This window comes from Somniosus microcephalus, unplaced genomic scaffold (assembly GCF_052327205.1).
Source record: "Somniosus microcephalus isolate GS21.2 unplaced genomic scaffold, FLI_Smic_1.0 unresolved_chr4, whole genome shotgun sequence".
In the NCBI taxonomy this organism is placed as follows: domain Eukaryota; kingdom Metazoa; phylum Chordata; class Chondrichthyes; order Squaliformes; family Somniosidae; genus Somniosus; species Somniosus microcephalus.
In genome coordinates, this window is record NW_028225182.1 from 37,743,266 (window position 1) to 37,767,888 (window position 24,623).

General features: G+C 48.8%; 1 protein-coding gene across 1 annotated transcript in view; it reads right to left on the reverse strand.

Annotated features, from left to right (window-relative positions):
* Positions 1-1,059: 1,059 nt before the first annotated feature.
* Positions 1,060-24,623, reverse strand: part of LOC147090571 (retinal guanylyl cyclase 2-like) — a 71,824-nt gene continuing 48,260 nt past the window's right edge. Inside the window, exons 11-17 of the mRNA XM_085977313.1 lie at positions 23,066-23,214; positions 13,102-13,265; positions 8,671-8,863; positions 6,379-6,553; positions 6,159-6,257; positions 3,084-3,178; positions 1,060-1,530 (exon numbers count right to left, since the gene is read on the reverse strand). Of these exons, the coding sequence (XP_085833439.1) occupies positions 1,408-1,530; positions 3,084-3,178; positions 6,159-6,257; positions 6,379-6,553; positions 8,671-8,863; positions 13,102-13,265; positions 23,066-23,214 (998 nt within the window). The 3' untranslated portion in view covers positions 1,060-1,407. The remainder of the gene's footprint in view (positions 1,531-3,083; positions 3,179-6,158; positions 6,258-6,378; positions 6,554-8,670; positions 8,864-13,101; positions 13,266-23,065; positions 23,215-24,623) is intronic.

The window sequence follows — 24,623 nt, forward strand, 5'->3', positions numbered from 1 at the left end:
GGAGCGCCGCACTGTCGGAGGGGCAGTACTGAGGGAGCCGCTGCACTGTCGGGAGGGGCAGTACTGAGGGAGTGCCGCCCTGTCATGGGTGCAGTACTGAGGGAGTGCTGCCCTGTCATGGGTGCAGTACTGAGGGAGCGCCGCACTGTCGGAGGGGCAGTACTGAGGGAGCGCCGCACTGTCGGAGGGGCAGTACTGAGGGAGCGCCGCACTGTCGGAGGGGCAGTACTGAGGGAGCGCTGCACTGTCGGAGGGGCAGTACTGAGGGAGTGCTGCACTGTCGGTGGGGCAGTACTGAGGGAGCGCGGCACTGTCGGAGGGGCAGTACTGAGGGAGCGTGGCACTGTCGGAGGTGCTGTCTTTTGGATGAGATGTTAAACCGAGGCCCCCGTCTGCTCTCTCGGGTGGACATAAAAGGTCCCATGGCCACTATTTCGAAGAAGAGCAGGGGAGTTATCCCTGGTGACCTGGCCAATATTTACCGCTAAACCAACATTACTAAATTATCACGTTATTATTATTATCACAGTTGGATAAAGTGGAGCCAGTGTACTGGTAATTGTGTTTGTGGTCGGTCTCTTGCTTTTTATCCAGCCCCAATTTGCAATCTCCCACTCCACGGTTTCCAGGGGGAGAGTGACAGAACATAGAAACAGGAGGAGGCCATTCAGCCCCTCGAGCCTGCTCCCCCATTCAATTGGTTCATGGCTGATCTGTGACCTCAACTCCATTTACCCGCCTTAGCTCCATACCCCTGGATAGCCTTACCCAACCAAAATCTATCCATCTCAGTCTGGAAAGCTCCAAGTGTCCCCAGCTTTTTGGGGGGAGAGCGTTCCAGATTTCCACCACCCTTTGTGTGACGAAGTGCTTCCCGACATCACCCCTGAACGGCCTGGCTCTAATTTTAAGGTTAGGCCCCCTTGTTCTGGACCCTGCAAACCAGATGAAATAGTTGATCTCCATCTACCCGATCAACTCCTTTGATCATCTTAAACAGCTCTTGGAAAGAGTGCATCCCTGTAGTTGTGAATAGGTTGGCCATCACTGAAATAATCATTCATAATAATTCAACTTTATTGTCATTGTACAATGCACAAGTACATGAACAACCAAATGTGATCTTGCAAGCTCCCATGAGTCCAGTACAAATAACATTAACATTAAACGTAAATAGCACCGTCCTGGGAGAAGCAAAGCCGCTGCGTCTGTGCGCGCCGCCATTCCATTTCCACCATTCCTCCTGTCCAACAATCTTCAGCCCAACACCCGGGCCTGCTCACCAGCCGCCCCTCCCGGGGTTCCTTCCGTGACCTTCTGCACCTGGTCTTCCCTGATGGTCACCCCTCCAGGTACTAACCAGGCCTGGCTCTGCTTAGCTTCCAAGCCTTGCCACTGACCCTGTCCCTATCCCAGGAACAGAGGACCAATGGGAGACACATACCCGGGTAAGAGGTCAGGTGGCGTTGGTAATGGTTTGTTAAAGCCCTCTCGTCCTACAAGCCAAAAGGTATCTTCAATGCCTTTGCCCTTTGAAAACAAGCACAGTTAACTCAAAACAATGGGCATTCCAGATATTTAATCAATCATTTTCCTCACTACTAATCATCGAAGCATCGTCTGATAATATGATCACAGTCATTTACAACCCCCCGCTCCCCCCTTCATTCACAAATATCACCGAACTGTACAGCACAGGAGGAGCCCACTCGGCCCGTCCAGTCTGTGCCGGCTGGTTCAAAAAGCAATCGAGCCAGTCCCACTCCCCCTGCTCTTTCCCCGGAGCCCTGCTATTTTTTCTCCTTCAGGTACTTATCCAATTCCCTTTTGAAAGCCACGATCCAGTCTGCCTCCACCCACCCTTTCAGGCAGTGCATTCCAGATCCTAACCACTCATATAAGAACATATAAACAGGAGCAGGAGTGGGCTATGCGGGGGAGTGGGTAGGCGTCCAGCAGGGTGTAGCGGTTTATTGTTTGGCTGTAGTCGATGACTAGGCGTTGTTTTTCGCCGGTCTTAACGACCACAACCCTCCGAGAGAAGAAATTCCTCCTCATCTCAGTTTTAAATGGGTGATCCCTTATTCTGAAACTATGCCCCCTAGTTCTAGATTTCCCCACGAGGGGAAACATCTTCTCTGCATCCACCCTGTCGAGCCCCCTCAGTATCTTATATGTTTCAATAAGGTCACCTCTCATTCCTCTACATTCCAATGAGTATAAGCCCAACCTGCTCAACCTTTCATCATAAGTCAACCCCTCATCTCTGGAATTAACCCAGTGAATCGTCTCTGAACTGCCTCCAATGCAAGTGTAGCCCTCCTTAAATAAGGAGACCAAAACTGTATGCAGTACTCCAGGTGTGGTCTCACCAATACCCTGTAGAGCTGCAGCAGGACTTCCCTACTTTTATACTCCATTCCCTTTGCAATAAAGGCCAACACTCCATTTGCCTTCCTCATTACTTGCTGTACCTGAATGCTAACTTTTTGTGTTTCATGTACAAGGACTCCCAAGTCCCTCTGAACCGCAGCATTTTGTAATATCTCTCCATTTAAATAATAATTTGCTTTTTTATTTGTCTTACCAAAGTGATAAAACATGTTTTTTCTTACGACGCTTTTGGATCTTTTGCCAATCTCCTTAAATCTGTGTCCTCTGGTTCTCGACCCTTCCGCCAATGGGAACAGTTTCTATCTACTCTGTCTAACCCCTTCATGATTTTGAACACCTCTATTAAATCTCCTCTCAACCTTCTCTGCTCTAAGGAGAACAACCCCAGCTTCTCCAGTCTATCCACGTAACTGAAGTCCCTCATCCCTGGAACCATTCTTGTAAATCTTTTCTGCACCCTCTCTAAGGCCTTCACATCCTTCCTAAAGTGCGGGGCCCAGAATTGGACACAATACTCCAGTTGGGGCCGAACCAGCGGTTTGTAAAGGTTCATCATAACTTCCTTGCTTTTGTACTCTATGCCTCTATTTATGAAGCCCAGGATCCCATAAGCTTTATGAACCTGTTCTGCCACCGTCGAAGATTTGTGCAAAAACACCCTCGATCTGTGATTATATCAGCGTCTGCACCTTTAATTCCGTCTTGCCTCTTAAGTCGATTTTGTAGCCTAGGTTGAGATTCATCAGGATGTTCACTGTGTTTTGACTCAAGTGGATCCTATAGGCTACAAACAGAGACATTCCCAATTACACCTGCACCAAAGAGCTGGACAATTATTCGGAGAATCGCGGATACCCGGGACTGAGTTACAGGCTGGAATCTAATCGAGGGATTCGGGGGGTTTATATATAGAATAACAGATACCCAGGAGTGAGTTACAGGCTGGAATCTAATCGAGGGGTTCGGGGGGTTTATATATAGAATAACAGATACCTGGGAGTGAGTTACAGGCTGGAATCTAATCGAGGGTTTCGGGGGGTTTATATATAGAATAACAGATACCCGGGAGTGAGTTACAGGCTGTAATTTAATCGAGGGGTTCGGGGGGTTTATATATAGAATAACAGATACCCGGGAGTGAGTTACGGGCTGTAATTTAATCGAGGGGTTCGGGGGGTTTATATATAGAATAACAGATACCTGGGAGTGAGTTACAGGCTGTAATTTAATCGAGGGGTTCGGGGGGTTTATATATAGAAAAACAGATACCTGGGAGTGAGTTACAGGCTGGAATCTAATCGAGGGGTTCGGGGGGTTTATATATAGAATAACAGATACCCGGGAGTGAGTTACAGGCTGGAATCTAATCGAGGGATTCAGGGGGTTTATATATAGAATAACAGATACCCGGGAGTGAGTTACAGGCTGGAATCTAATCGGGGGGTTCGGGGGGGTTTATATATAGAAAAACAGATACCCGGGAGTGAGTTACAGGCTGGAATCTAATCGAGGGGTTTGGGGGGGGTTATATATAGACTAACAGATACCCGGGAGTGAGTTACAGGCTGGAATCTAATCGAGGGTTTTATATATAGAATAACAGATACCCAGGAGTGAGTTACAGGCTGGAATCTAATCGAGGGGTTTGGGGGGTTTATATATAGAATAACAGATAACCAGGAGTGAGTTACAGGCTGGAATCTAATTGAAGGATTCGGGTGGTTCGTAAGTTGTTTTTTTTAATTCATTCTCGGGATAATGACAAGACTTTAAACCCTGGCCCAGTCTGCACTGTCGGAGGGGCGGTACTGAGGGAGTGCCGCCCTGTCGCAGAGACAGTACTGAGGGAGCACCGCACTGTCGAAGGGTCAGTTCTGAGGGAGCGCCGCACTGTCGGAGGGGCAGTACTGAGGGAGCGCTGCACTGTCAAAGGGCCAGTACTGAGGGAGCGCCGCACTGTCTGAGAGGCAGTACTGAGGGAGTTCTGCACTGTCAGAGGGGCAGTACTGAGGGAGCGCCGCACAATCGGAGGGGCAGTACATGAAGGAGCGCTGCACTGTCGGAAGGGTAGTACTGAGGGAGCGCCACACTGTCGGAGGGGCGGTACTGAGGGAGCGCCGCACTGTCGGAGGGGCGGTACTGAAGGAGTGCTGCAGTGTCAGAGGGGCAGTATTGAGGGAGTGCCGCACTGTCGGGGGGGCAGTACTGAGGGAGCGCCGCACTGTTGGAGGGACAGTACTGAGGGAGTGCCGCCCTGTCACAGAGGCAGTACTGAGGGAGCACCGCACCGTCGAAGGGTCAGTTCTGAGGGAGCGCCGCACTGTCGGAGGGGCAGTACTGAGGGAGCGCCGCACTGTCGGAGAGGCAGTACTGAGGGAGTGCCGCACTGTCAAAGGGCCAGTACTGAGGTAGCGCCGCACTGTCGGAGAGGCAGTACTGAGGGAGTGCTGCACTGTCAGAGGGGCAGTACATGAAGGAGCGCTGCATTGTCGGAGGGGTAGTACTGATGGAGCGCCGCACTGTCGGAGGGGCGGTATTGAGGGAGTGCTGCACTGTCATTGGGGCAGTATTGAGCGAGTGCCGCACTGTCAGGGGGGCAGTACTGAGGGAGCGCCGCACTGTTGGAGGGACAGTACTGAGGGAGTGCCGCCCTGTCGCAGAGGCAGTACTGAGGGAGCGCCGCACTGTCGAAGGGTCAGTTCGGAGGGAGCGCCGCACTGTCGGAGGGGCAGTACTGAGGGAGCGCCGCACTGTCGGAGAGGCAGTACTGAGGGAGTGCCGCACTGTCGAAGGGCCAGTACTGAGGGAGTGCCGCACTGTCAGATAGGAAGTACTGAGGGAGTGCTGCACTGTCAGAGGGGCAGTACTGAGGGAGCGCCACACTATCGGAGGGGCAGTACATGAAGAAGCACTGCACTGTCGGAGGGGCAGTACTGAGGGAGCGCCGCACTGTCGGAGGGGCAGTACTGAGGGAGCACCGCACTGTCGGAGGGGCAGTACTGAGGGAGCGCCGCACTGTCAGAGATGCGGTACTGAGGGAGTGCTGCACTGTCAGAGGGGCAGTACTGAGGGAGTGCCGCACTGTCAGAGGGGCAGTACTGAGGGAGTACTGCACTGTCGGAGGGGCAGTACTGAGGGAGCGCTGCACAGTTGGAGGGACAGTACTGAGGGAGCGCCACACCGTTGGAGAGGCAGTACTGAGGGAGTGCTGCACTTTCTGAGGTGCCGTCTTTTGGATGAGCACAGCCCCGTCTGCTCTCAGGTGGACGTGAATGATCCCGTGTCAAAGAAGAGCAGGGGAGCTCTCCCTGGCACCCTGACCAATATTTATCCTTCAATCAACATCACAAAAACAACCAGACAACTGGCCATTATCACATTGTGTGTGGGAGCTTGCTGTGCGCAAATTGGCGGCCGTGTTTCCTACAACTATGACTACACTTCGAAAAAGTACTTCATTGGCTGTAAAGCGCTTTGGGACGTGCTGAGGTTGTGAAAGAGGATATATAAATTAATTAATTGATTAATTAATGAATTCTCTTTCTCTGCCCTGGAATGCCTACACGGAAGGGGGAGGGGCGAGATTGGGAACTCTCTGTCAGGTAAGCAGAAACCCGACTAACGTGAATTCCTCAGTAGTTTGGTGGAGCGACGATGGTTATGGGACGAGTCATGCCTCAGACACCTGGCTGTCTAAAATAATTCCTCTTCACCACTGCCCTGTCTGGTCACCGAAGCCCCTCCCTATCTTGTTGTCTACTCACGTAAACCAGTGGACTCCATGCGCGAGGCCGTGTTGACTGTGTCGCCGAAGAGGCAATACCTGGGCATGGTCAGTCCCACCACACCTGCCACACAGGGACCTTCAAAAAAAGAAACGGCCATCTAAACATTGTTTCACCACATCGCCTCGCCCCCAAACTTTCTGTCCAACTTCTCCCTGACTTAACAGCCAACTTCCAAAGACCGGTGGGGAAAAGATACCTGAGTGCAATCCCATTCGGATCCGCACTGGGACCTCGGGCATGTGCCTCATTTTGAATGTTCCGATGCTGCTGAGGATGTCCAGGGACATGTTGGAGATCTCCGCTGCGTGACGTTTCCCATTCCGAGTCGGAAGGCCAGAGGCCACCATGTACGCGTCTCCTATCGTTTCCACCTAGAACCATAGAACCACAGAATGATACAGAGCAGGGGGAGGCCATTCGGCCCATTGTACCGTTGTTGGCTCTTTGAAAAGAGCCCTCCAATTAGTCTCACTTCGCCTCGCTCTCTCCCCATAGCCCTGCAAATATCTCCCCCTTCAAGTATTTATCCGATTCACTTTTTGAAAGTTACTATTGAATCTGCTTCCACCGCCCTTTCAGGCATCACATTCCAGATCACAACAACTCGCCGCGTGAAAGAAAAATTCTCCTCATCGCCCCTTCTGGTTCTTTTGCCAATTATCTAAATCTGTGTCCTCTGGTTACCGACCCTCCTGCCACTGGAAACACTTTCTCCTTATTTACTCTATCGAAACCCTTCATGATTTTGAACGCCTCTATTAAATCTCCTCTTAACCTGCTCCGCTCTGAGGAGAACAACCCCAGCTTCTCCAGTCTCTCCACCTAATTGAAGTCCCTCATCTCCTGGTACCTGCTGGAGATGGGAAAGTAAATCAATCAAGGTTGAATCCCATTGGCCGAAGTGGCCAGTCTTTTACCTGGTGCAATAGAGCAAGGAACAAGAGGAGTTCCCAACATGAGAAAACTGGTGACTATTCTGTACCTACAACGCCTTCGCTAATAATTAGAAGTTGAACGAACTTTTCAATCCAGCCAATGACTGTTCATCGACTGGTACATTTTGGTAGGAGCACTAAGGAGGCCACACACTCCTTGGACAATAAGAGTCTAAATGGGGTACAGGAGCAAAGGGATCTAAGGGTACAGATACACAAATCACTTCTGATGTAGTATCTCCAAATTTGCAGACGACACAAAGCTGGGTGGGCGTGTGTGCTGTGAGGAGGCTGTTGTGAAACTCCAATGCGATTTGGACAGGTTGGGTCATTGGGCAGAAACATGGCAAATGCACTATAATGTGGATAAATGTGAGGTTATCCACTTTGGTGTCAAAAACAGGAAGGCAGATTATTATCTGAATGGCAATAGATTGGGAGAAGGGGAAGTGCAAAGAGACCTGGGTGTTCTTGTGCACCAGTCGCTGAAGGTAAGCATGCAGGTGCAGCAGGCAGTTAAGAAGGCAAATGGTATGTTGGCCTTCATAGCGAGAGGGTTCGAGTACAGGAACAAGGATGTCTTGCTGCAGTTGTACAGGGCCTTGGTGAGACCGCACCTTCAGTATTGTGTGCAGTTTTGGTCGCCTTATCTGAGGAAGGATGTTCTTGCCATGGAAGGAGTGCAGCGAAGATTCACCAGGCTGATACCTGGGATGGCAGGAATGACGTATGAGGAGAGATTGTGTCGATTGGGCTTATACTCACTGGAGTTTAGAAGATTGAGAGGGGATCTCATCGAAACCTATAACATTCTGTCAGGCCTGGACAGGCTAGATGCAGGAAGGATGTTCCCGATGGCCGGGGAGTCCAGAACCAGGGGTCATAGTCTAAGGATAAGGGGTAAGCCATTTAGGACTGAGATGAGGAGGAATTTCTTCACCCAGAGAGTGGTGAACCTGTGGAATTGTCTACCACAGAGGGCGGTGAAGGCCAGTTCATTAAATATATTCAAGAAGGAGTTGGATATATTTCTTAAGGCTAAAGGGATCAAGGGATATGGGGAGAAGGCAGGGACAGGGTACTGAATTTGGATGATCAGCCATGATCTCATTGAATGGCGGTGCAGGCTCGAGGGGCCAAATGGCCTACTCCTGCTCCTATCTTCTATGTTTCTATGTTTCTTTACCCAGAGTGTGGTTAGAACATGGGACTCGCTCTCACAGGGAGTGGTTGAGCGGAAATAGCAACGTTGTATTTAAGGGGAAGCTAGATAAACATGAGGGAAAAAAGGAATACAAGGATAGGTTGATGGGGTGGGACGAAGTGTGGAGCATAAACACTGGCATGGACCCATTGGGCCGAATTGCCTGTTTCCGAGCTGTGAAATCTCGGTAATTATGTACAATCCAAATCCTTTATAAAGTTATGACTTAGTGTGCCTCTTACACACAGCTGCACCTCCTCAATATGGCAGCCTGACTTGTTCAAACATTATCCGGCATGACCTCTCTCTGTCTGTCTCTCTGTCTCTCTGTCACTGGTGAGCTGATTACCTTGTACACGTCGTGGGAACCGATGACGGCGTCAAACAAAGTGTAGAGGTCGTTGAGAAGGTCGACCACCTCGATGGGATCGCTCATGGCGGAGATTGTTGTAAAACCAACAATGTCGCTGAAGTAGATGGTCACCTGCTCGAAATGCTCCGGCTCCACTGGGACGCCCGTCTTCAGTGCCTGAGTGACAGAGCTGGCGACAAAGGGGAAGAACAGGCTTCAGGACTCAGCAAAGAGTTCAACACTTTCAGATCAGAACCTCGGCCCCTATCCTATATATATTTTTCATCCACACCTGTTGTCTGTGTCTTTTCTTCTCTCCCACGTGGCAGCTGTCTTCCATTCTGCCAGTGCAATTTACACTTCATCTAGAGCCATCCTTTGGTTCTTAACCTGCCCCTTTACCACCTCCTCTCGCCTTGAATATCTCTCAATGTCTCTAAACCTCTCCCACCTTCTATCCTATCACAGACCTTCCCTTTTGTTCTTTCATTCCCTCCCCCCCTTTCCCAGGCCCTACACTTGCTTAAAAATCTGTTCAATTACCTGCTTTTTTCCAGTTCTGACGAAAGGTCATCGACCTGAAATGTTAACTCTGTTTCTCTCTTCACAGATGCTGCCTGACCTACTGAGTTTCTCCAGCATTTTCTGTTTATAGTTCAGATTTCCGGCATCTGCAGTATTTTCTTTTTGTATGAGCAGGCTCGAGGGGCCGAATAGAAACACAGAAGATAGGAGCAGGAGTAGGCCATTCGGCCCCTCGAGCCTGCTCCGCCATTCAATGAGATCACGGCTGATCATCCAAATTCAGTACCCTGTCCCTGCCTTCTCCCCATATCCCTTGATCCCTTTAGCCTTAAGAAATATATCCAACTCCTTCTTGAATATATTTAATGAATTGGCCTCCACTGCCTTCTGTGGTAGAGAATCCCATAGGTTCATCACTCTCTGGGTGAAGAAATTCCTCCTCATCTCAGTCCTAAATGGCTTACCCCTTATCCTTAGACTGTGACCCCTGGTTCTGGACTCCCCAGCCATCGGGAACATCCTTCCTGCATCCAGTCTGTCCATTCCTGTTAGAATTTTATAAGTTTCAATGAGATCCCCTCTCATTCTTCTAAACTCCAGCGAGTACAAGCCCAATCGACCCAATCTCTCCTCATACGTCATTCCTGCCATCCCAGGTATCAGTCTGGTGAATCTTCGCTGCACTCCCTCCATGGCAATAACATCCTTCCTCAGATAAGGCGGCCAAAACTGCACACAATACTCAAGGTGTGGTCTCACCAAGGCCCTGTACAACTGAAGCAAGACATCCTTGTTCTTGTACTCGAACCCTCTCGCTACGAAGGCCAACATACCATTTGCCTTCTTAACTGCCTGCTGCACCTGCATGCTTACCTTCAGCGACTGGTGCACAAGGACACCCAAGTCTTGTTGCACTTCCTCTTCTCCCTATCTATTGCTGTTCAGATAATAATCTGCCTTCCTGTTTTTGCCACCAAAGTGGATAACCTCACATTTATCCACATTATACTGCATCTGCCATGCTTCTGCCCCATCACCCAACCTGTCCAAATCATACTGGAGTTTCTCGGCATCCTCCTCACAGCACACATGCCCACCCAGCTTTGTGTCATCTGCAAACTTGGAGATATTACATCTAGTTCCCTCGTCTAGATCATTTATATATATTGTGAATAGCTGGGGTCCTAGGACCGATCCCTGCGGTACCCCACTAGTCACTGCCTGCCACTCGGAAAAAGAGCCGTTTATTCCAACTCTTTGCTTCCTGCCTGCCAACCAGTTCTTTATCCAAGTCAGTACCTTGCCCCCAATCCCATGTGCCTTAACTTTACACGCTAATCTCTTATGCGGGACCTTATTGAAAGCCTTCTGAAAGTCCAAATACACCACATCCACTGGTTCTCCCTTATCTATTCTACCAGTTACATCCTCAAAAAATTCCAGTAGATTAGTCAAGCACGATTTACCTTTTGTAAATCCATGTTGACTTTGTCCGATCATATCACTGTCTTCCAAGTGCTCTGCTATTACATCTTTTATAATGGACTCTAGCATTTTCCCCACTACCGATGTCAGGCTTACCGGTCTATAATGGAGAGCGAAGAAATTGACTCAGAGACTAAGGTCCTGAATTTAAACAAGGGGAATTATGATGCCATGAGACGGGAACTGAGTAGGTCTGATTGGACAACGTTCCTGGGAGGACTGGAGGTAGATAAACAATGGCAAACATTTAAAGATAGAATGACAAAATTGCAAAAATTGTTTATACCAATCTGGCATAAAAGGAAATCTAAAAAGGTGACTCAACCGTGGATAACAGGGGAAATTAGAGACAGCATAAAATCCAAAGATAGGGCGTATAAAATAGCCAAAAAAAGCGCCAGAGCGGAAGATTGGGAACAGTTTAAGATAGAGCAAAGGAGGGCAAAGGGCATGATCAAGAGGGGCAAAATAGCTTACGAAAACAAGCTGGCGGAAAATATAAAAACTAACTCCAAAAGCTTTTATAAATATATCAAAAGGAAAAGACTGGTGAAAACCAAAGTTGGTCCATTGCAGTCAGATACGGGGGAATATATAATGGGAAATAAGGAAATGGCAGATCAACTAAATGCATACTTTGGGTCAGTCTTTACGAAGGAAGACACAAAAAACCTCCCTGGGATATCGGGAAAAATAGGGACATTGGCAAAGGAGGAACTGACGCAAATCAATATCTCTAAGGATATGGTGTTAAGGAAGCTAAAGGGATTGAAGGTGGACAAATCCCCAGGGCCTGATAACATGCATCCTAGGGTACTGAAGGAGGTGGCCCTAGAGATAGCGGATGCACTAAGGATGATTTTTCAGAATTCATTAGACTCGGGAACAGTGCCGATGGATTGGAGGGTAGCTAACGTTACCCCACTATTCAAAAAGGGGGGTAGGGAAAAAGCAGGTAATTACAGACCTGTAAGCCTTACATCAGTTGTGGGCAAAATGCTGGAGTCCATCATTAAGGATGAAATAGCGGAGCACTTAGCAAATGGGGACAGGATAGGACAGAGTCAACATGGATTTACAAAGGGTAAATCGTGCTTGACTAATCTATTGGAATTTTTTGAGGGAGTAACTGGTAGAATAGATGGGGGAGAGCCAGTAGATGTGGTGTACCTGGACTTCCAAAAGGCCTTCGATAAGGTCCCACATAAAAGATTAGCATGGAAAATTGAGGCTCATGGGATAAAGGGGAAAGTTTTGGCGTGGATAGGGAACTGGCTGTCAGATAGAAAACAGAGAGTTGGAATAAACGGCTCATTTTCTGAATGGCAGGCAGTAACAAGTGGGGTACCACAGGGATCTGTCCTGGGCCCCCAGCTGTTCACAATTTACATTAATGACCTGGATCAGGGAGTCGGATGCAGCATTTCCAAATTTGCAGACGACACTAAACTAGGAGGGGGGGTGGGCTCAGAGGAAGAGACCAGGAAGCTCCAGAGCGATTTGGACAGACTGGGCGATTGGGCGGATAAATGGCAGATGCACTATAATGTGGACAAGTGCGAAGTTATCCACCTTGGGTGCAGGAACGGGAGGGCAAATTATTATTTAAATGGCAATAGATTGGGAGAGGGGGAAGTACAGAGAGACCTGGGTGTTCTTGTACACCAGTCACTGAAGGCGAGCATGCAGGTGCAACAGGCGGTCAAGAAGGCAAACGGTATGCTGGCCTTCATAGCAAAAGGGTTAGAATACAGGAACAGGGACACCTTGCTGCAGCTGTACAGGGCACTGGTGAGACCACACCTCGAGTACTGTGTACAGTTTTGGTCGCCTCATCTGAGGAAGGATGTTCTTGCCATGGAGGGGGTGCAGCGGCGATTCACCAGGCTGATACCAGGAATGGCGGGAATGACCTATGAGGAGAGACTATGTAGTTTAGGGATGTACACACTGGAGTTTAGAAGATTGAGAGGGGACCTCATAGAAGTGTATAAAATTCTGACAGGTCTAGACAGACTGGATGCAGAAGGAATGTTTCCCTTGGCGGGTGAGAACAGAACTAGAGGACATAATTTAAGGATAAGGGCTAAACCATTTAGGACAGAGATGAGGGGGAATTTCTTCACTCAGAGAGTGGTGAACCTGTGGAACTCATTGCCACAGAGGGCAGTGTACGCCAGCTCATTAAATATATTTAAGAGGGAATTAGATATATTTCTACGGGCAAAAGGGGTTAAGGGTTACGGAGAGAAGGCGGGGACGGGATACTGAATTAAAGGATCAGCCATGATCTCATCGAATGGCGGAGCAGGCACGAAGGGCCGAATGGCCTATTCCTGCTCCTATCTTCTATGTATCTATGTATATGTATAATTCCCCTACTTCTGCTCCTAGCTTCTTTGTTTCTATGTTACTCACGCTGGCAGCATCTGCGTGAGCAGTTGATCGGTCTTCTGCTTCTCCATCTCCAGCTCCTCCGTCCTCTCTCGGATCAGATCCTCCAGGTTGCTGGAGTACTGTTCCAGCATCCGCAGCATCGAGTCAATGATGTTGGTCTTCTTCCCCTTGTTGGTGTTTTTAAACTACCGACAGAAGGGGAAAAAAACAACAAGGAGGATCAGCTCATTCGGCCTTGTGAAGATGTTTTTTTTTTATTCGTTCCTGGGAGGTGGCGAGGCCCGGCATTAATTGCCCATCCCCAATTGCCCTTGAGAAGGTGGTGGTGAGCCGCCTTCTTGAACCGCTGCAGTCACAGTGCTGTTAGGGAGGGAGTTCCAGGATTTTGACCCAGCGACGATGAAGGAACGGCCGATATACTTCCAAGTCAGGATGGTGTGTGACTTGGAGGGGAACTTGGAGGCGGTGGTGTTCCCATGCGCCTGCTGCCCTTGTCCTTCTAGGTGGAAGAGGTTGCGGGTTTGGGAGGTGCTGCCGAAGAAGCCTTGGCGAGTTGCTGCAGTGCATCTTGTAGATGGTACACACTGCAGCCACGGTGCGCTGGTGGTGGAGGGAGTGAATGTTTAAGGTGGTGGATGGGGTGTCAATCAAGTGGGGCTGCCTTGTCCTGGATGGTGTCGAGCTTCGAGTGTTGTTGGAGCTGCACTCATCCAGATATTGTTGCTCCCTGACCTGTGACCCGCTCAACGGGTGTCAACAAGAGGGTCATGAGCTGGGGAAGAATTGGTGTTCCTGGTCAAGAACTGGGAGCATTAATGGGAGGTCCACCTAAATCCTTGCACCCACTGGCCGTGGCAAGGCCAGGCTCAATAGAACGCGAAAGCTCCAATTCCCAAAGTAGGTAGTGACAGCGGACCTCATGCCACAGAAGTCATGCTGGGCGGATCTTTTGGAAGCTTTCCGATCCCAGTATGTTCTGCTTTCAGTAGCACTGCTTGAAATAAGGCGTGCCCGGTGCTTGACTTCACCTGCCCAGATGCCAGCAACCGTACCTGCAAGTACTGGTGCACCTACTGGCGTCGGCCCTGGCTCGGTGGGCAGCTCTCCTGTCTCGGAGGAGTCAGAAGGTCGTGGGTTCAAGTCCCGCTCATCAATCTTTGGAATTCTCTACCCCAGAGAGCTGTGGAGGCGGAGCCATTGAATATATTCAAGGCGGAGACAGACAGACATTTCAGCTCCAGAGGGAGTCAAGGGTTATGGGGAGCGGGCAGGAAAGTGGACTTGAGGCCAAGATCAGATCAGCCACGATCTTATTGAATGGTGGAGCAGGCTCGAGGGACCAAATGGCCGACTCCTGCTCCTATTTCCTATGTTCTTAAGTTCCAGAGGCTTGAGCCCATAATCTAGGCTGACACTCCCAGTGCCAGACCGGAGAGAGTCCAAAGACAGACCAGAAGAACACCATGCGGGATGTCGATGGAGCGATGGATTATTACCCTCTCAGTCTCCCGAAGCAGAAGAATTCACCCTTCCGAGTTTCGAGCTGCACTTCTAATTAAGGTTGTAAGAATCTCTATCTGTTAAACTTGTGGCATTTTAATGTTAATAAAACCGATAGTTGGAAATGTAATGAAACCTTGGTTAATTCTCATGTCCGATTACACAAAAGAGTTAAAACAAACACCACACATCTGTATTTTCACATGGTCAAAGATCAAAATGCAATGAGACGGACTGCAGGAAGATATCGATGGATTGGTCAGGTGGGCGGAACAGTGGCAAATGGAATTCAATCCGGAGAAATGTGAGGTAGTGCATTGGGGGAGGGCTAACAAGGAAAGGGAATACACAATAAATAGTAGGACCGAGAAGTGCAGAAGATCAGGGGGACCTTGGAGTGCACGTCCACAGATCCCTGAAGGTACATAAGAACATAAGAAGTAGGAGCAGGAGTAGGCCATACGGCCCCTCGGGCCTGCTCCGCCATTCAATAGGATCATGGCTGATCCAAACCTAGACTCACGTCCACTTCCCTGCCCTCTCCCCGTAACCCCTAATTCCCTTATCTGCTAGGAAACTGTCTATCTCCATTTTAAATTTATTTAATGTCGCAGCTTCCACAGCTCTCTGAGGTAGCAAATTCCATAGATTTACTATCCTCTGAGTGAAGAAGTTTCTTCTCGTCTCAGTTTTGAAACGGCAGCCCCTTATTCTTAGATTATGCCCCCTAGTTCTAGTCTCACCCATCAGTGGAAACACCCTCACCGCATCCACCCGATCAAGCCCCCTCACAATCTTATATGTTTCGATAAGATCGCCTCTCATTCTTCTGAACTCCAATGAGTAGAGTCCCAACCTACTCGACCTTTCCTCATACGTCAACCCCCTCATCTACGGAATCAACCGAGTGAACCTTCTCTGAACCGCCTCGAGAGCAAGTATATATTTTCTTAAATATGGAAACCAAAACTGCACGCAGTATTCCAGGTGTGGCCTCACCAATACCCTGTATAACTGCAGCAAGACTTCCCTGCTTTTATACTCCATCCCCCTTGCAATAAAAGCCAAGATTCCATTGGCCTTCCTGATCACCTGCTGCACCTGCATACTAACTTTTTGTGTTTCATGCACCAGGACCCCCAGATCCCTTTGTACTGTAGCACTTTGCAGTTTCTCTCCATTTAGATAATAACTTGCTCTTTGATTTTTTCTGCCAAAGTGCATAACCTCACACTTTCCAACATTATATTGCATCTGCCAAATCTCTGCCCACTCACTTAGCCTGTCTATGTTCTTTTGCAGGTTTTTTATGTCCGCCTCACTCACTGCTTTCCCTCCCATCTTTGTATCGTCGGCAAACTTGGATATGTTGCACTTGGTCCCTTCCTCCAAATCATTAATATAGATTGTAAAGAGTTGGGGTCCCAGCACTGACCCCAGATTGAGAAGGCATATGGGATACTTGCCTTTATTAGCCAAGGCATAGAATATAAGAGGAGGGAGGTTATGCTTGAACTGTATAAAACACTAGTTAGGCCTCAGCTAGAATACTGCGTGCAGTTCTGGTCACCACATTACAGGAAAGATGTGATTGCACTAGAGAGGGTACAGAGGAGATTTACGAGGATGTTGCCTGGGCTGGGGAATTTTAGCTATGAGGAAAGATTGGATAGGCTGGGGTTGTTTTCTTTGGAACAGAGGAGGCTGAGGGGAGATTTAATTGAGGTGTATATGTAGCCTGGCAAAATGGAGCAGCACAGGACACGAACTTTCGTTTTTGGGGTTTTTTTATTCTGTATTAATAACTTGGGTCTAGGTTTAGGATGAAATTGTAAATACATAAAACACAGTCGATAAAATACGGCAGTGGCTTGCCCAACTCTCCTCAGAGCACATCCCTCACGCTGGATCTAGAAAATGGAGGCTGTGAAGAAAGGGGAGGTTCCTTTGGCATCACATGGCCCTACCCATAACACTTTTCTCCTTTTTTCAAATTCTAAAGGGGAAAATGAACCGCGCCATCTAGTGGACTTAAATATTCACTGCATTTTCCCACTTGGCTACATTCTCCCCTGCTTTAAAGTCAACGTCCTCGGTGACTTAGCACCCGTTTTTCACTTCTTTTACAGCTTCTCGAAAAAATGCAGTACCCAGACTCGATAAAACATGAGAGAACACCTCAGGACTGAGTGAGACTGCATTACAGGCTGACTGAGGCAAATGGTATGGGTTAGGGTTTACCCCAGCATTGGCTCTTTTAGTTCTGCGAGGAGCCGGAATGGGTACCTCAACCTCAGTCCCACACTCAGAAGGATCTGAATGCTCTGGCTCAGAAACAGCCTCTGATTCCTGTACATCTTGGGCGTTACCAACAGGATCATTGTTTACTTTTTCCTCCTGAGTTAACTCTGGATAGGTGACTTCCTCTACCACAACAAACTCAGTATCAGAGGGCTCTGGCAACGATTCTGTCAAAAGAGTGACGGGGGTACGGTGACAGGGGACTTGGTTCTCGTCCGCCTAGGCTCAGGGACAGGGGTAACACATGGCCTAAGATTAACTCTATGGACCCTTTTTAAAGGACCGCCCTCTACAGGCTCAACTGCATGTGTAGTACCCTGTACCTCCACCACTCTGTACACAGTAGGACCCCAAGCATCCTGAATTTTGTTCCTACCCAAAGGCCTGTGTCGTAAGTATACCAACTGACCCACCTCAATGGTTGGACAGTACACTTTGTCTTTGTTAAGTTCAATTCTTTGAGCTGATTTCTTTTTAGTGTACTCTCTTGCCCTTGCATGTGCCTCCTTCAAACGCTCTTGGTGGACAACCAACCACTCATGTTTCTTGTCTAACACTTGCTCCTGACCTAATAAAGCATCTACAGGAAGGTGTGGATGAACCCCGAAAAGCAGATAGTACGGTGAGTAGCCAGTCGTAGCATGGGGTGTTACATTGTAGGCATACACCAACTCAGATAAGTGCTCAGGCCAGCGGCGCTTCTTTTCTGGAGGCAGTGTACGCAAAAGATCATGTAAAAATCTGTTGAATCTCTCACATTGAGCATTTCCTTCTGGGTGGTGTGGGGTAGTGCGGGTTTTCTTTACACCATAAAGCTTACACAGCTCGGCAATGATTTCACTCTCAAAATTTCGACCTCTGTCTGAATGCAATCTTTCTGGGACCCCATACTTCATGAACCACTCTTTGAGAAGGACTTTTGCCGTGGTATCAGCCTTTTGGTCCCGAGTAGGGAAGGCTTGTGTGAATTTAGTGAAAACATCAGTCACTACTAACACATTCTCACGACCATCGGAGGCCGGTTCCAGCATGGTGAAATCTACAGCAACTACTTCAAGGGGCCGGGAGGCTAGAAATGATTTCATAGGGGCATGTATCTTGGGGTGGGGCATTTTTGTCAAAACACACCTCTCGCATTTCTTGACCCACTGTTCCACATCCTCATACATCCCAACCCAAAAACATCTCTGTCTCAAAAGGTTCTGTGTGCGCTCTATTCCCTGATGGCCCATACGATCATGCACACCTTCAAGCACGACTTCTTTCAAACAAGAGGGCAGTAGTAGCTGGTGACATTCACCAACATGGACATCCTCGACTACACAGTACAACAAACCATCTTGCTCACAAATACGGGGCCACTGCTTTAACGTGGATAATACTAGCTTGGATAACTGCGACCTCTCCTTGTAAGTTGGCCTTCGCTGCTCACCCCAAAACTTCCTAAACACGCTGAGGGTGGGGTCTGTGTCCTGAAACTTACGTAGTTCCTCTTTAGAGTAACCGGGAAGTGTTGGTGTGTTACCCTGCAACTCACTACGCTCAGTACTTTCTTCTGCGTCCGAACCACGGATCTGTCTGACTTTACAGCACTTGACTCCTGCTGTCACTAAGTCTGGTCCTAGAGCTGTTCCCTTGTGAGTGACATTACATATGGCCACACAACCATCATAGTCTGCATCCCCACTGTCTGACTCGGGCTCCCCTGCTAACGGCTGCCTAGAGAGGGCATCTGCTGCTGCATTACAGCGGCCTGGGCGGTACTTGACGTCAAAGTCAAAAACAGCTAACTGAGCCACCCATCTTTGCTCAACAGCACCTAACTTAGCTGTAGAAAGGTGACACAGGGGGTTGTTATCTGTTATGACAGTGAACTTGGAACCTAGAAGGTAACCTCGAAATTTCTCTGAAACAGCCCATTTGAGGGCGAGGAGCTCTAGTTTCATACTGCTGTAGTTTCTGTCATTTCTTTCAGCATTACGGAGCCTCCTACTGGCATATGCTATCACTCTCTTCCTATCTCCCTGCTGCTGGTGGAGGATGGCACCTAATCCTAGGTTACTGGCATCCGTCTCTACAATAAAAGGCTGAGTGAAATCTGCGTAACCTAACACTGGAGCACTGATCAGCTTTTCTTTCAGCTGTTCGAAAGCAGCTTGGCACGCAGCTGTCCATGAACCTTCAAACAACCGTTTTGCTTTTGCTGGGCTGTCTTCCCTAAGGCATGCATTGACTACGTCATGGAGAGGGCCAGCTCGTTTAGAAAAATCCTCAATGAACCTCCTGTAATAACTACAGAAACCAAGAAATGACCTCAGATCTTTGACTGTACTGGGGACCGGCCACATCTTTACGGCGGCAATTTTCTCTGGATCTGTCCCTATACCCTCCCCTGAAATTTGATGCCCAAGGAACCTGACTTCCTGCTGCAGGAAGTGACACTTTTCAAGCTTTACTTTCAAACCTGTCTCTTTCAGTCGTCTTAGAGCTGTCTCAAGCCTCTCTAAATGGTCCGGGAAGGTCTGAGAGAACACAAGGATGTCATCTAAATACACTAATAGGATGTGGAACACTAAGTCGCTCATAGTCGCTTGCATAAGTCGTTGAAAAGTCGCAGGTCCATTACAGACACCAAAAGGCATTCTGAGGTACTCAAAAAGGCCAAAAGGAGTTGTAAAAGCAGTCTTAGGCCTGTCACTTTCACGAACAGCAACCTGGTGGTACCCACTTGCAAGATCAATGGTCGAGTAGAACTTTGCACCATGAAGGGCATCAAAACTCTCGTCAATGCGGGGCAAAGGAAATGCGTCATGTCTGGTTTTTGAGTTTAGTTTCCTAAAGTCAACACATAGTCGTATGTCTCCATCAGTCTTACGAACTACCACTATGGGTGAAGCGTATGAACTATTGCTCTCCTGGATGACACGCTTTCTTAAAAGCTTAGTGATGTGGTCCCTCACCTCTTTGTACAGTGTAGGTGGGATACGACGGTGTGGCTCTGTAACTGGTGCGTCATCTACCAAGTTAATCTCATGCTCAACTTTATCAGTGTAGCCTAGGTCCTCATCCTTAAAAGCAAATACTTCCGAATACCTGGCTAAAAGTGCACCTAACTCTGCTTGTTGGCCCTGTGTGCCACCTATGTGTAGTTTGTCCAAAAGCAACTGAATGTCTTGGTCTGTCATCTGTCCTTCTTTTCTGCCAACAGTTACTTCCTCTGTGTCAGCGGAGATGCGTTGAAATCGCACCTCACAGGAGTCCTTGTCTACACACTCTGCCTGAGTCGGAATACCAAGCCTGGTCCTGGGGCTTAACCACACATCCTCCTCAGAGAAATTTACCACCTGCACTGGAAATAAATGTCCCTTTGATTCAACTAGAGTGGGGACAACTACCAGGCCACCTGGCAATGGTGTGTTACCTGGCTCCAACAGCATTTTAGTGCTGCCACCTGACTGAGTTTTAAGTCCCTTTACATAGACTGTAGCTATGGAAGACGCAGGCACATGTACAGCACCCCTACCAGCTACACGGACAGAAGATGACTTTGGAGTGATGTTACACTGTTGTACTTGCTGAAATGCTTCCCTCCAATCTGAATCCAACTTTCCCCCTAGAGTAGTGTCAAACTCAGCATGAACTAGTTGTCTGCATCGGCTGATGATGTTCATACCAATAAGACCTGGTGCTGCAGGCTGTGACTGCTGATGCTCTTTGACTACCAGGAAACCACATTCGGGTAAGGTTATGCCCATAGTTTCAACGTCTAACTCAAGGTAGCCCAAGTAGGGAATGTCCAACCCGTTGGCGGCAGTGATCTTAAGCCACCCGGTTGTAGGCAGCATATCCTCATCCCTCCCAAGTAAGTGCTCTCTGAAAAAAACTTCAGTAATAGTGCTGACTTGGCTCCCGGTATCCAGTAAACAGTTAGCAGTAACCCCCCCAATCTTGAGATCTACTACTGGACATTTACCTACTGCACGGTCAAGAAATCTGTCACGAATACCAGTGCTGTTCTGAGAGCCTGCAGGTTTTCCTCGCATTGCCCGGCTCATGGCAATCGAGGGAGTTAGTTTTCCTGCACCCCAGCCAGCATTGGTGGATGTGTTTGCTACCTCGTGCTTCTGAGGACACTGTTTGGCAATGTGCCCCGCCCCGTTACACTTAAAGCAAATAGGCTGACCTTCATCAGTGAACTTTGGCTTGGCTCTAGGTTTCCCAACCTTGTCATTACCCGTGTTTTCCTTCTGTAGAGCAAGACCCCGTACTGCCTCTGTTAGTTCCCCGATAGCTTTACCCTGTTCCGCCACCACTTTAAGAACATCCTGTAAAGTGACAGCCTGGCTGCCTGGTACCCCAATGGCAGAACACTGAAGATCCCTCCCCGTACTGTCACACACTACATTCTTGCTCTTTGCAACTTTAGTGCTACAGGGCTGGTCTTCTAAGGACCATAAGACAGCTTCCTCACGTACATCGAACAGGGTAGACTGGGGGTTGTCTCGTACAAACTTGCGCAACTCTCTCCGGAGTGAGGGATCTCTAACACCATCAACAAATCTGTTTCTGACAACCCGTTTTGTGTCCGGCACAGCATCAGGTGATTGCTTTACCAAAGTTCTAATAATCTGAGAGAGTGCATGTGAGTATTCTCGGAAATCTTCACCCTCTTCTTGCTTGCGTCCATAGAAAGTTTCTAACAGCTGGGACTCACTGCGTTTTTCGGTGAAAGCCCCCCTTAGGTAACTGAACAGGTCACTGGGCTGCTTAGACTCTCCACCCAACCGTAACCTAATTTCCTGTAGGGCTGCCCCCCTCAACAAAGATCGAATGAAATCTACCTGCTCTGCAGGAGTCTGATCTCTAGCTCGTAGTACACTTTCAACCTCTTCAATGAACTCATCAACTGAACGACTATCTTTAGATACCTCACCACTGAATGGTTGGATCTGACGCTCTCTGGGTACATACACATATGACTTGGTTGCCCCATTACCTAGAGTGGCAATAATTGCCATTGCTTGGTCATGGTTCTTTTACAACTCTGAAATCTGTGCCTTGAGTTGATCTATCTGGTTGCCCTCACCCACACTCGAGGTATTGTCCTCACCATCCGAATTGTGAGCTCCACCCGCCTCATCAGGAGGGTCTAACATTTTGACTCAGTTCACAAGTCCCTGACAGTCACTGAATGGGATGGCCGCTGCGGCGATTCTTCTCCAATGGTGTCCCTCCTCGGTGCCTTGATGGGTCCTCTCCCAGATTGGTCCTGGCGCCCTCTGGATCCCGTCTGTCTGGTCTGGTCCTCCTTAGCAACCCCAGGCAGCACTCTCCGTCCGTCTCCAGGTCCACTTGGCACCACACCGCTCTTCCCCCACTGCCGTATTTTATGTAACTTTCCCAAGCCTGAGAAACTCCAAGCTAACAGACCCCACTCCTGGTACCAAAATGTGTAGCCTGGCAAAATGGAGCAGCACAGGACACGAACTTTCGTTTTTGGGGTTTTTTTATTCTGTATTAATAACTTGGGTCTAGGTTTAGGATGAAATTGTAAATACATAAAACACAGTCGATAAAATACGGCAGTGGCTTGCCCAACTCTCCTCAGAGCACATCCCTCACGCTGGATCTAGAAAATGGAGGCTGTGAAGAAAGGGGAGGTTCCTTTGGCATCACATGGCCCTACCCATAACACTTTTCTCCTTTTTTCAAATTCTAAAGGGGAAAATGAACCGCGCCATCTAGTGGACTTAAATATTCACTGCATTTTCCCACTTGGCTACATATAAAATGATGAGGGGCCCGGATAGAGTGGATAGGAAGGACCTATTTCCCTCAGCAGAGAGGTCAATAACCAGGGGGGCAGAGATTTAAAGTAATCGGTAGAAGGATTAGAGGGGATTTGTGGAGAAATGTTTTCACCCAGAGGGTGGTGGGGGTCTGGAACTCACTGCCTGAAAGGGTGGTCGAGGCAGAAACCCTCATCGCATTTAAAAGGTACTTGGATGTGCGCTTGAAGTGCCGTAACCTGCAGGGCTACGGACCAAGAGCGGGAAAGTGGGATTAGGCTGGAGAGCTCTTTGTGGGCCAGCACGGACACGATGGGCCAAATGGCCTCCTCCTGTGCCGTAAATTTTCTCTGATTCTACGAAAGAGGCTCCCGAGCAAAGGGTGGAGTGCTGACCTGGTCAAAGATCTGATCAAAGTTTGGCCTTCTGTCGGGCTGCTCGCTCCAGCACTGTTTCATGATCTGGACGCACTCCATGGGCGCCTGATCCACGGACACCGAAGGCCGACACAAGGGCGGAGGCTTCTGCACTTTCTTGATGATATCTGCAACGAGATGGGAAAGAATGAGGGGGAAAAGAGCCCATCGACAGCCAAAATCTTTTTCTTTTTTTTTTTAGAAAGGGTCAACGTGAAACCCTGGCCGTCAATCAGACACATCTCACGACGTGGAGGAGGCCCTACCGATGATTGGCGGGGCTGATTATCTTATCGGCCCCACAATAAAATCTTAATAACGCACCTTAACTACGGGATAGTGCCTCATAGCAGATGGGGGAGTGAGAGAAAATGGTGAGTAGTTCTAAATGATGGAACAGGGAAATATTGACCGAGAAATATCCGTGAGCGCGCAATGGTTAGAATTACGAGGCAATTGGGTAAAATTCGAATTTCAACAACATTATATTTTATAAAAAATGGTCAAACTGATAGTTAGGGGGAAAAATTCAGTATCGCCCCCTTTGGGGCGCCGTTATCGGCCGTGCGCAAAGTTTAGCGCCTGGCGCTAATTATCACCTGCGACGGCAAACTTGGCTTTTATCGCCCCTGGAGGTGATTGGAGCGCTAAATCAGGCTCTTCACATCTGTCTTAAGGCGCAAAGGCCGAGGAGCGAGGCGCTACCTCAGAGCGCTGGCGAAGCAAGGAAGGGCAAATCAAAATGAACCTGCAAAGTGCTGCTCAGTACTCAAAACTCCTTCACACAGCGTTGAATCTCTCCAGAAGTCTCTCTCTCTCGCTCAGAATGCGTGGTGCAAAAATGTCACCGACAAAAAAAGGCAGGAAGCAGTCACCTTTAAATTGCGCTCCCCTAGACCCTTTCTGACAGCAAAGCGCTCCCCTCAACCTGTCATTGCTAGCGGCAGGCAGTAAGGCAGGGGGTGCCACTCAATATCCGGTCCGGGGCGCTACCGGGGCGTTGCGCACTCGACTGACGTCACAATCTGCCGGCGCAGGAGATCGTGGCGGTTGTGTTTAGCGCCGCTGCAAAATGTCTGGTCAATTTCGCGAGCGGCCCAAACATCGCCGCGCCCGGCCTCTCGTTGCTTTGCGCCCCAATTGGCGCCCTCTTAAGGCGCTAACGGGAGGCGCAAACTACTGAATTTTTCCCGCTTACATACATACTCTCAGCAAATATGGGACAATATTGCCCGATCTGAGAGTTAATCTGGTTTGTGGTTGCTGTTTTAGTATCTCCACACTCTTCCTTGGATGGAATGGAAGTACGTGTAGGGCTGATTAAAAGTCTGGCCGGGTGGCGTATTTGTTAGAAACATAGAAACACAGAAAAATAGGAGCAGGAGTCGGCCATTCGGCCCTTCGAGCCTGCTCCGCCATTCAACACGATCATGGCTGATCCTCTATCTCAATACCATATTCCCGCTCTCTCCTTGATGCCTTTTGTGTCTAGAAATCTATCTATCTCCTTCTTACATATATTCAGTGACTTGGCCTC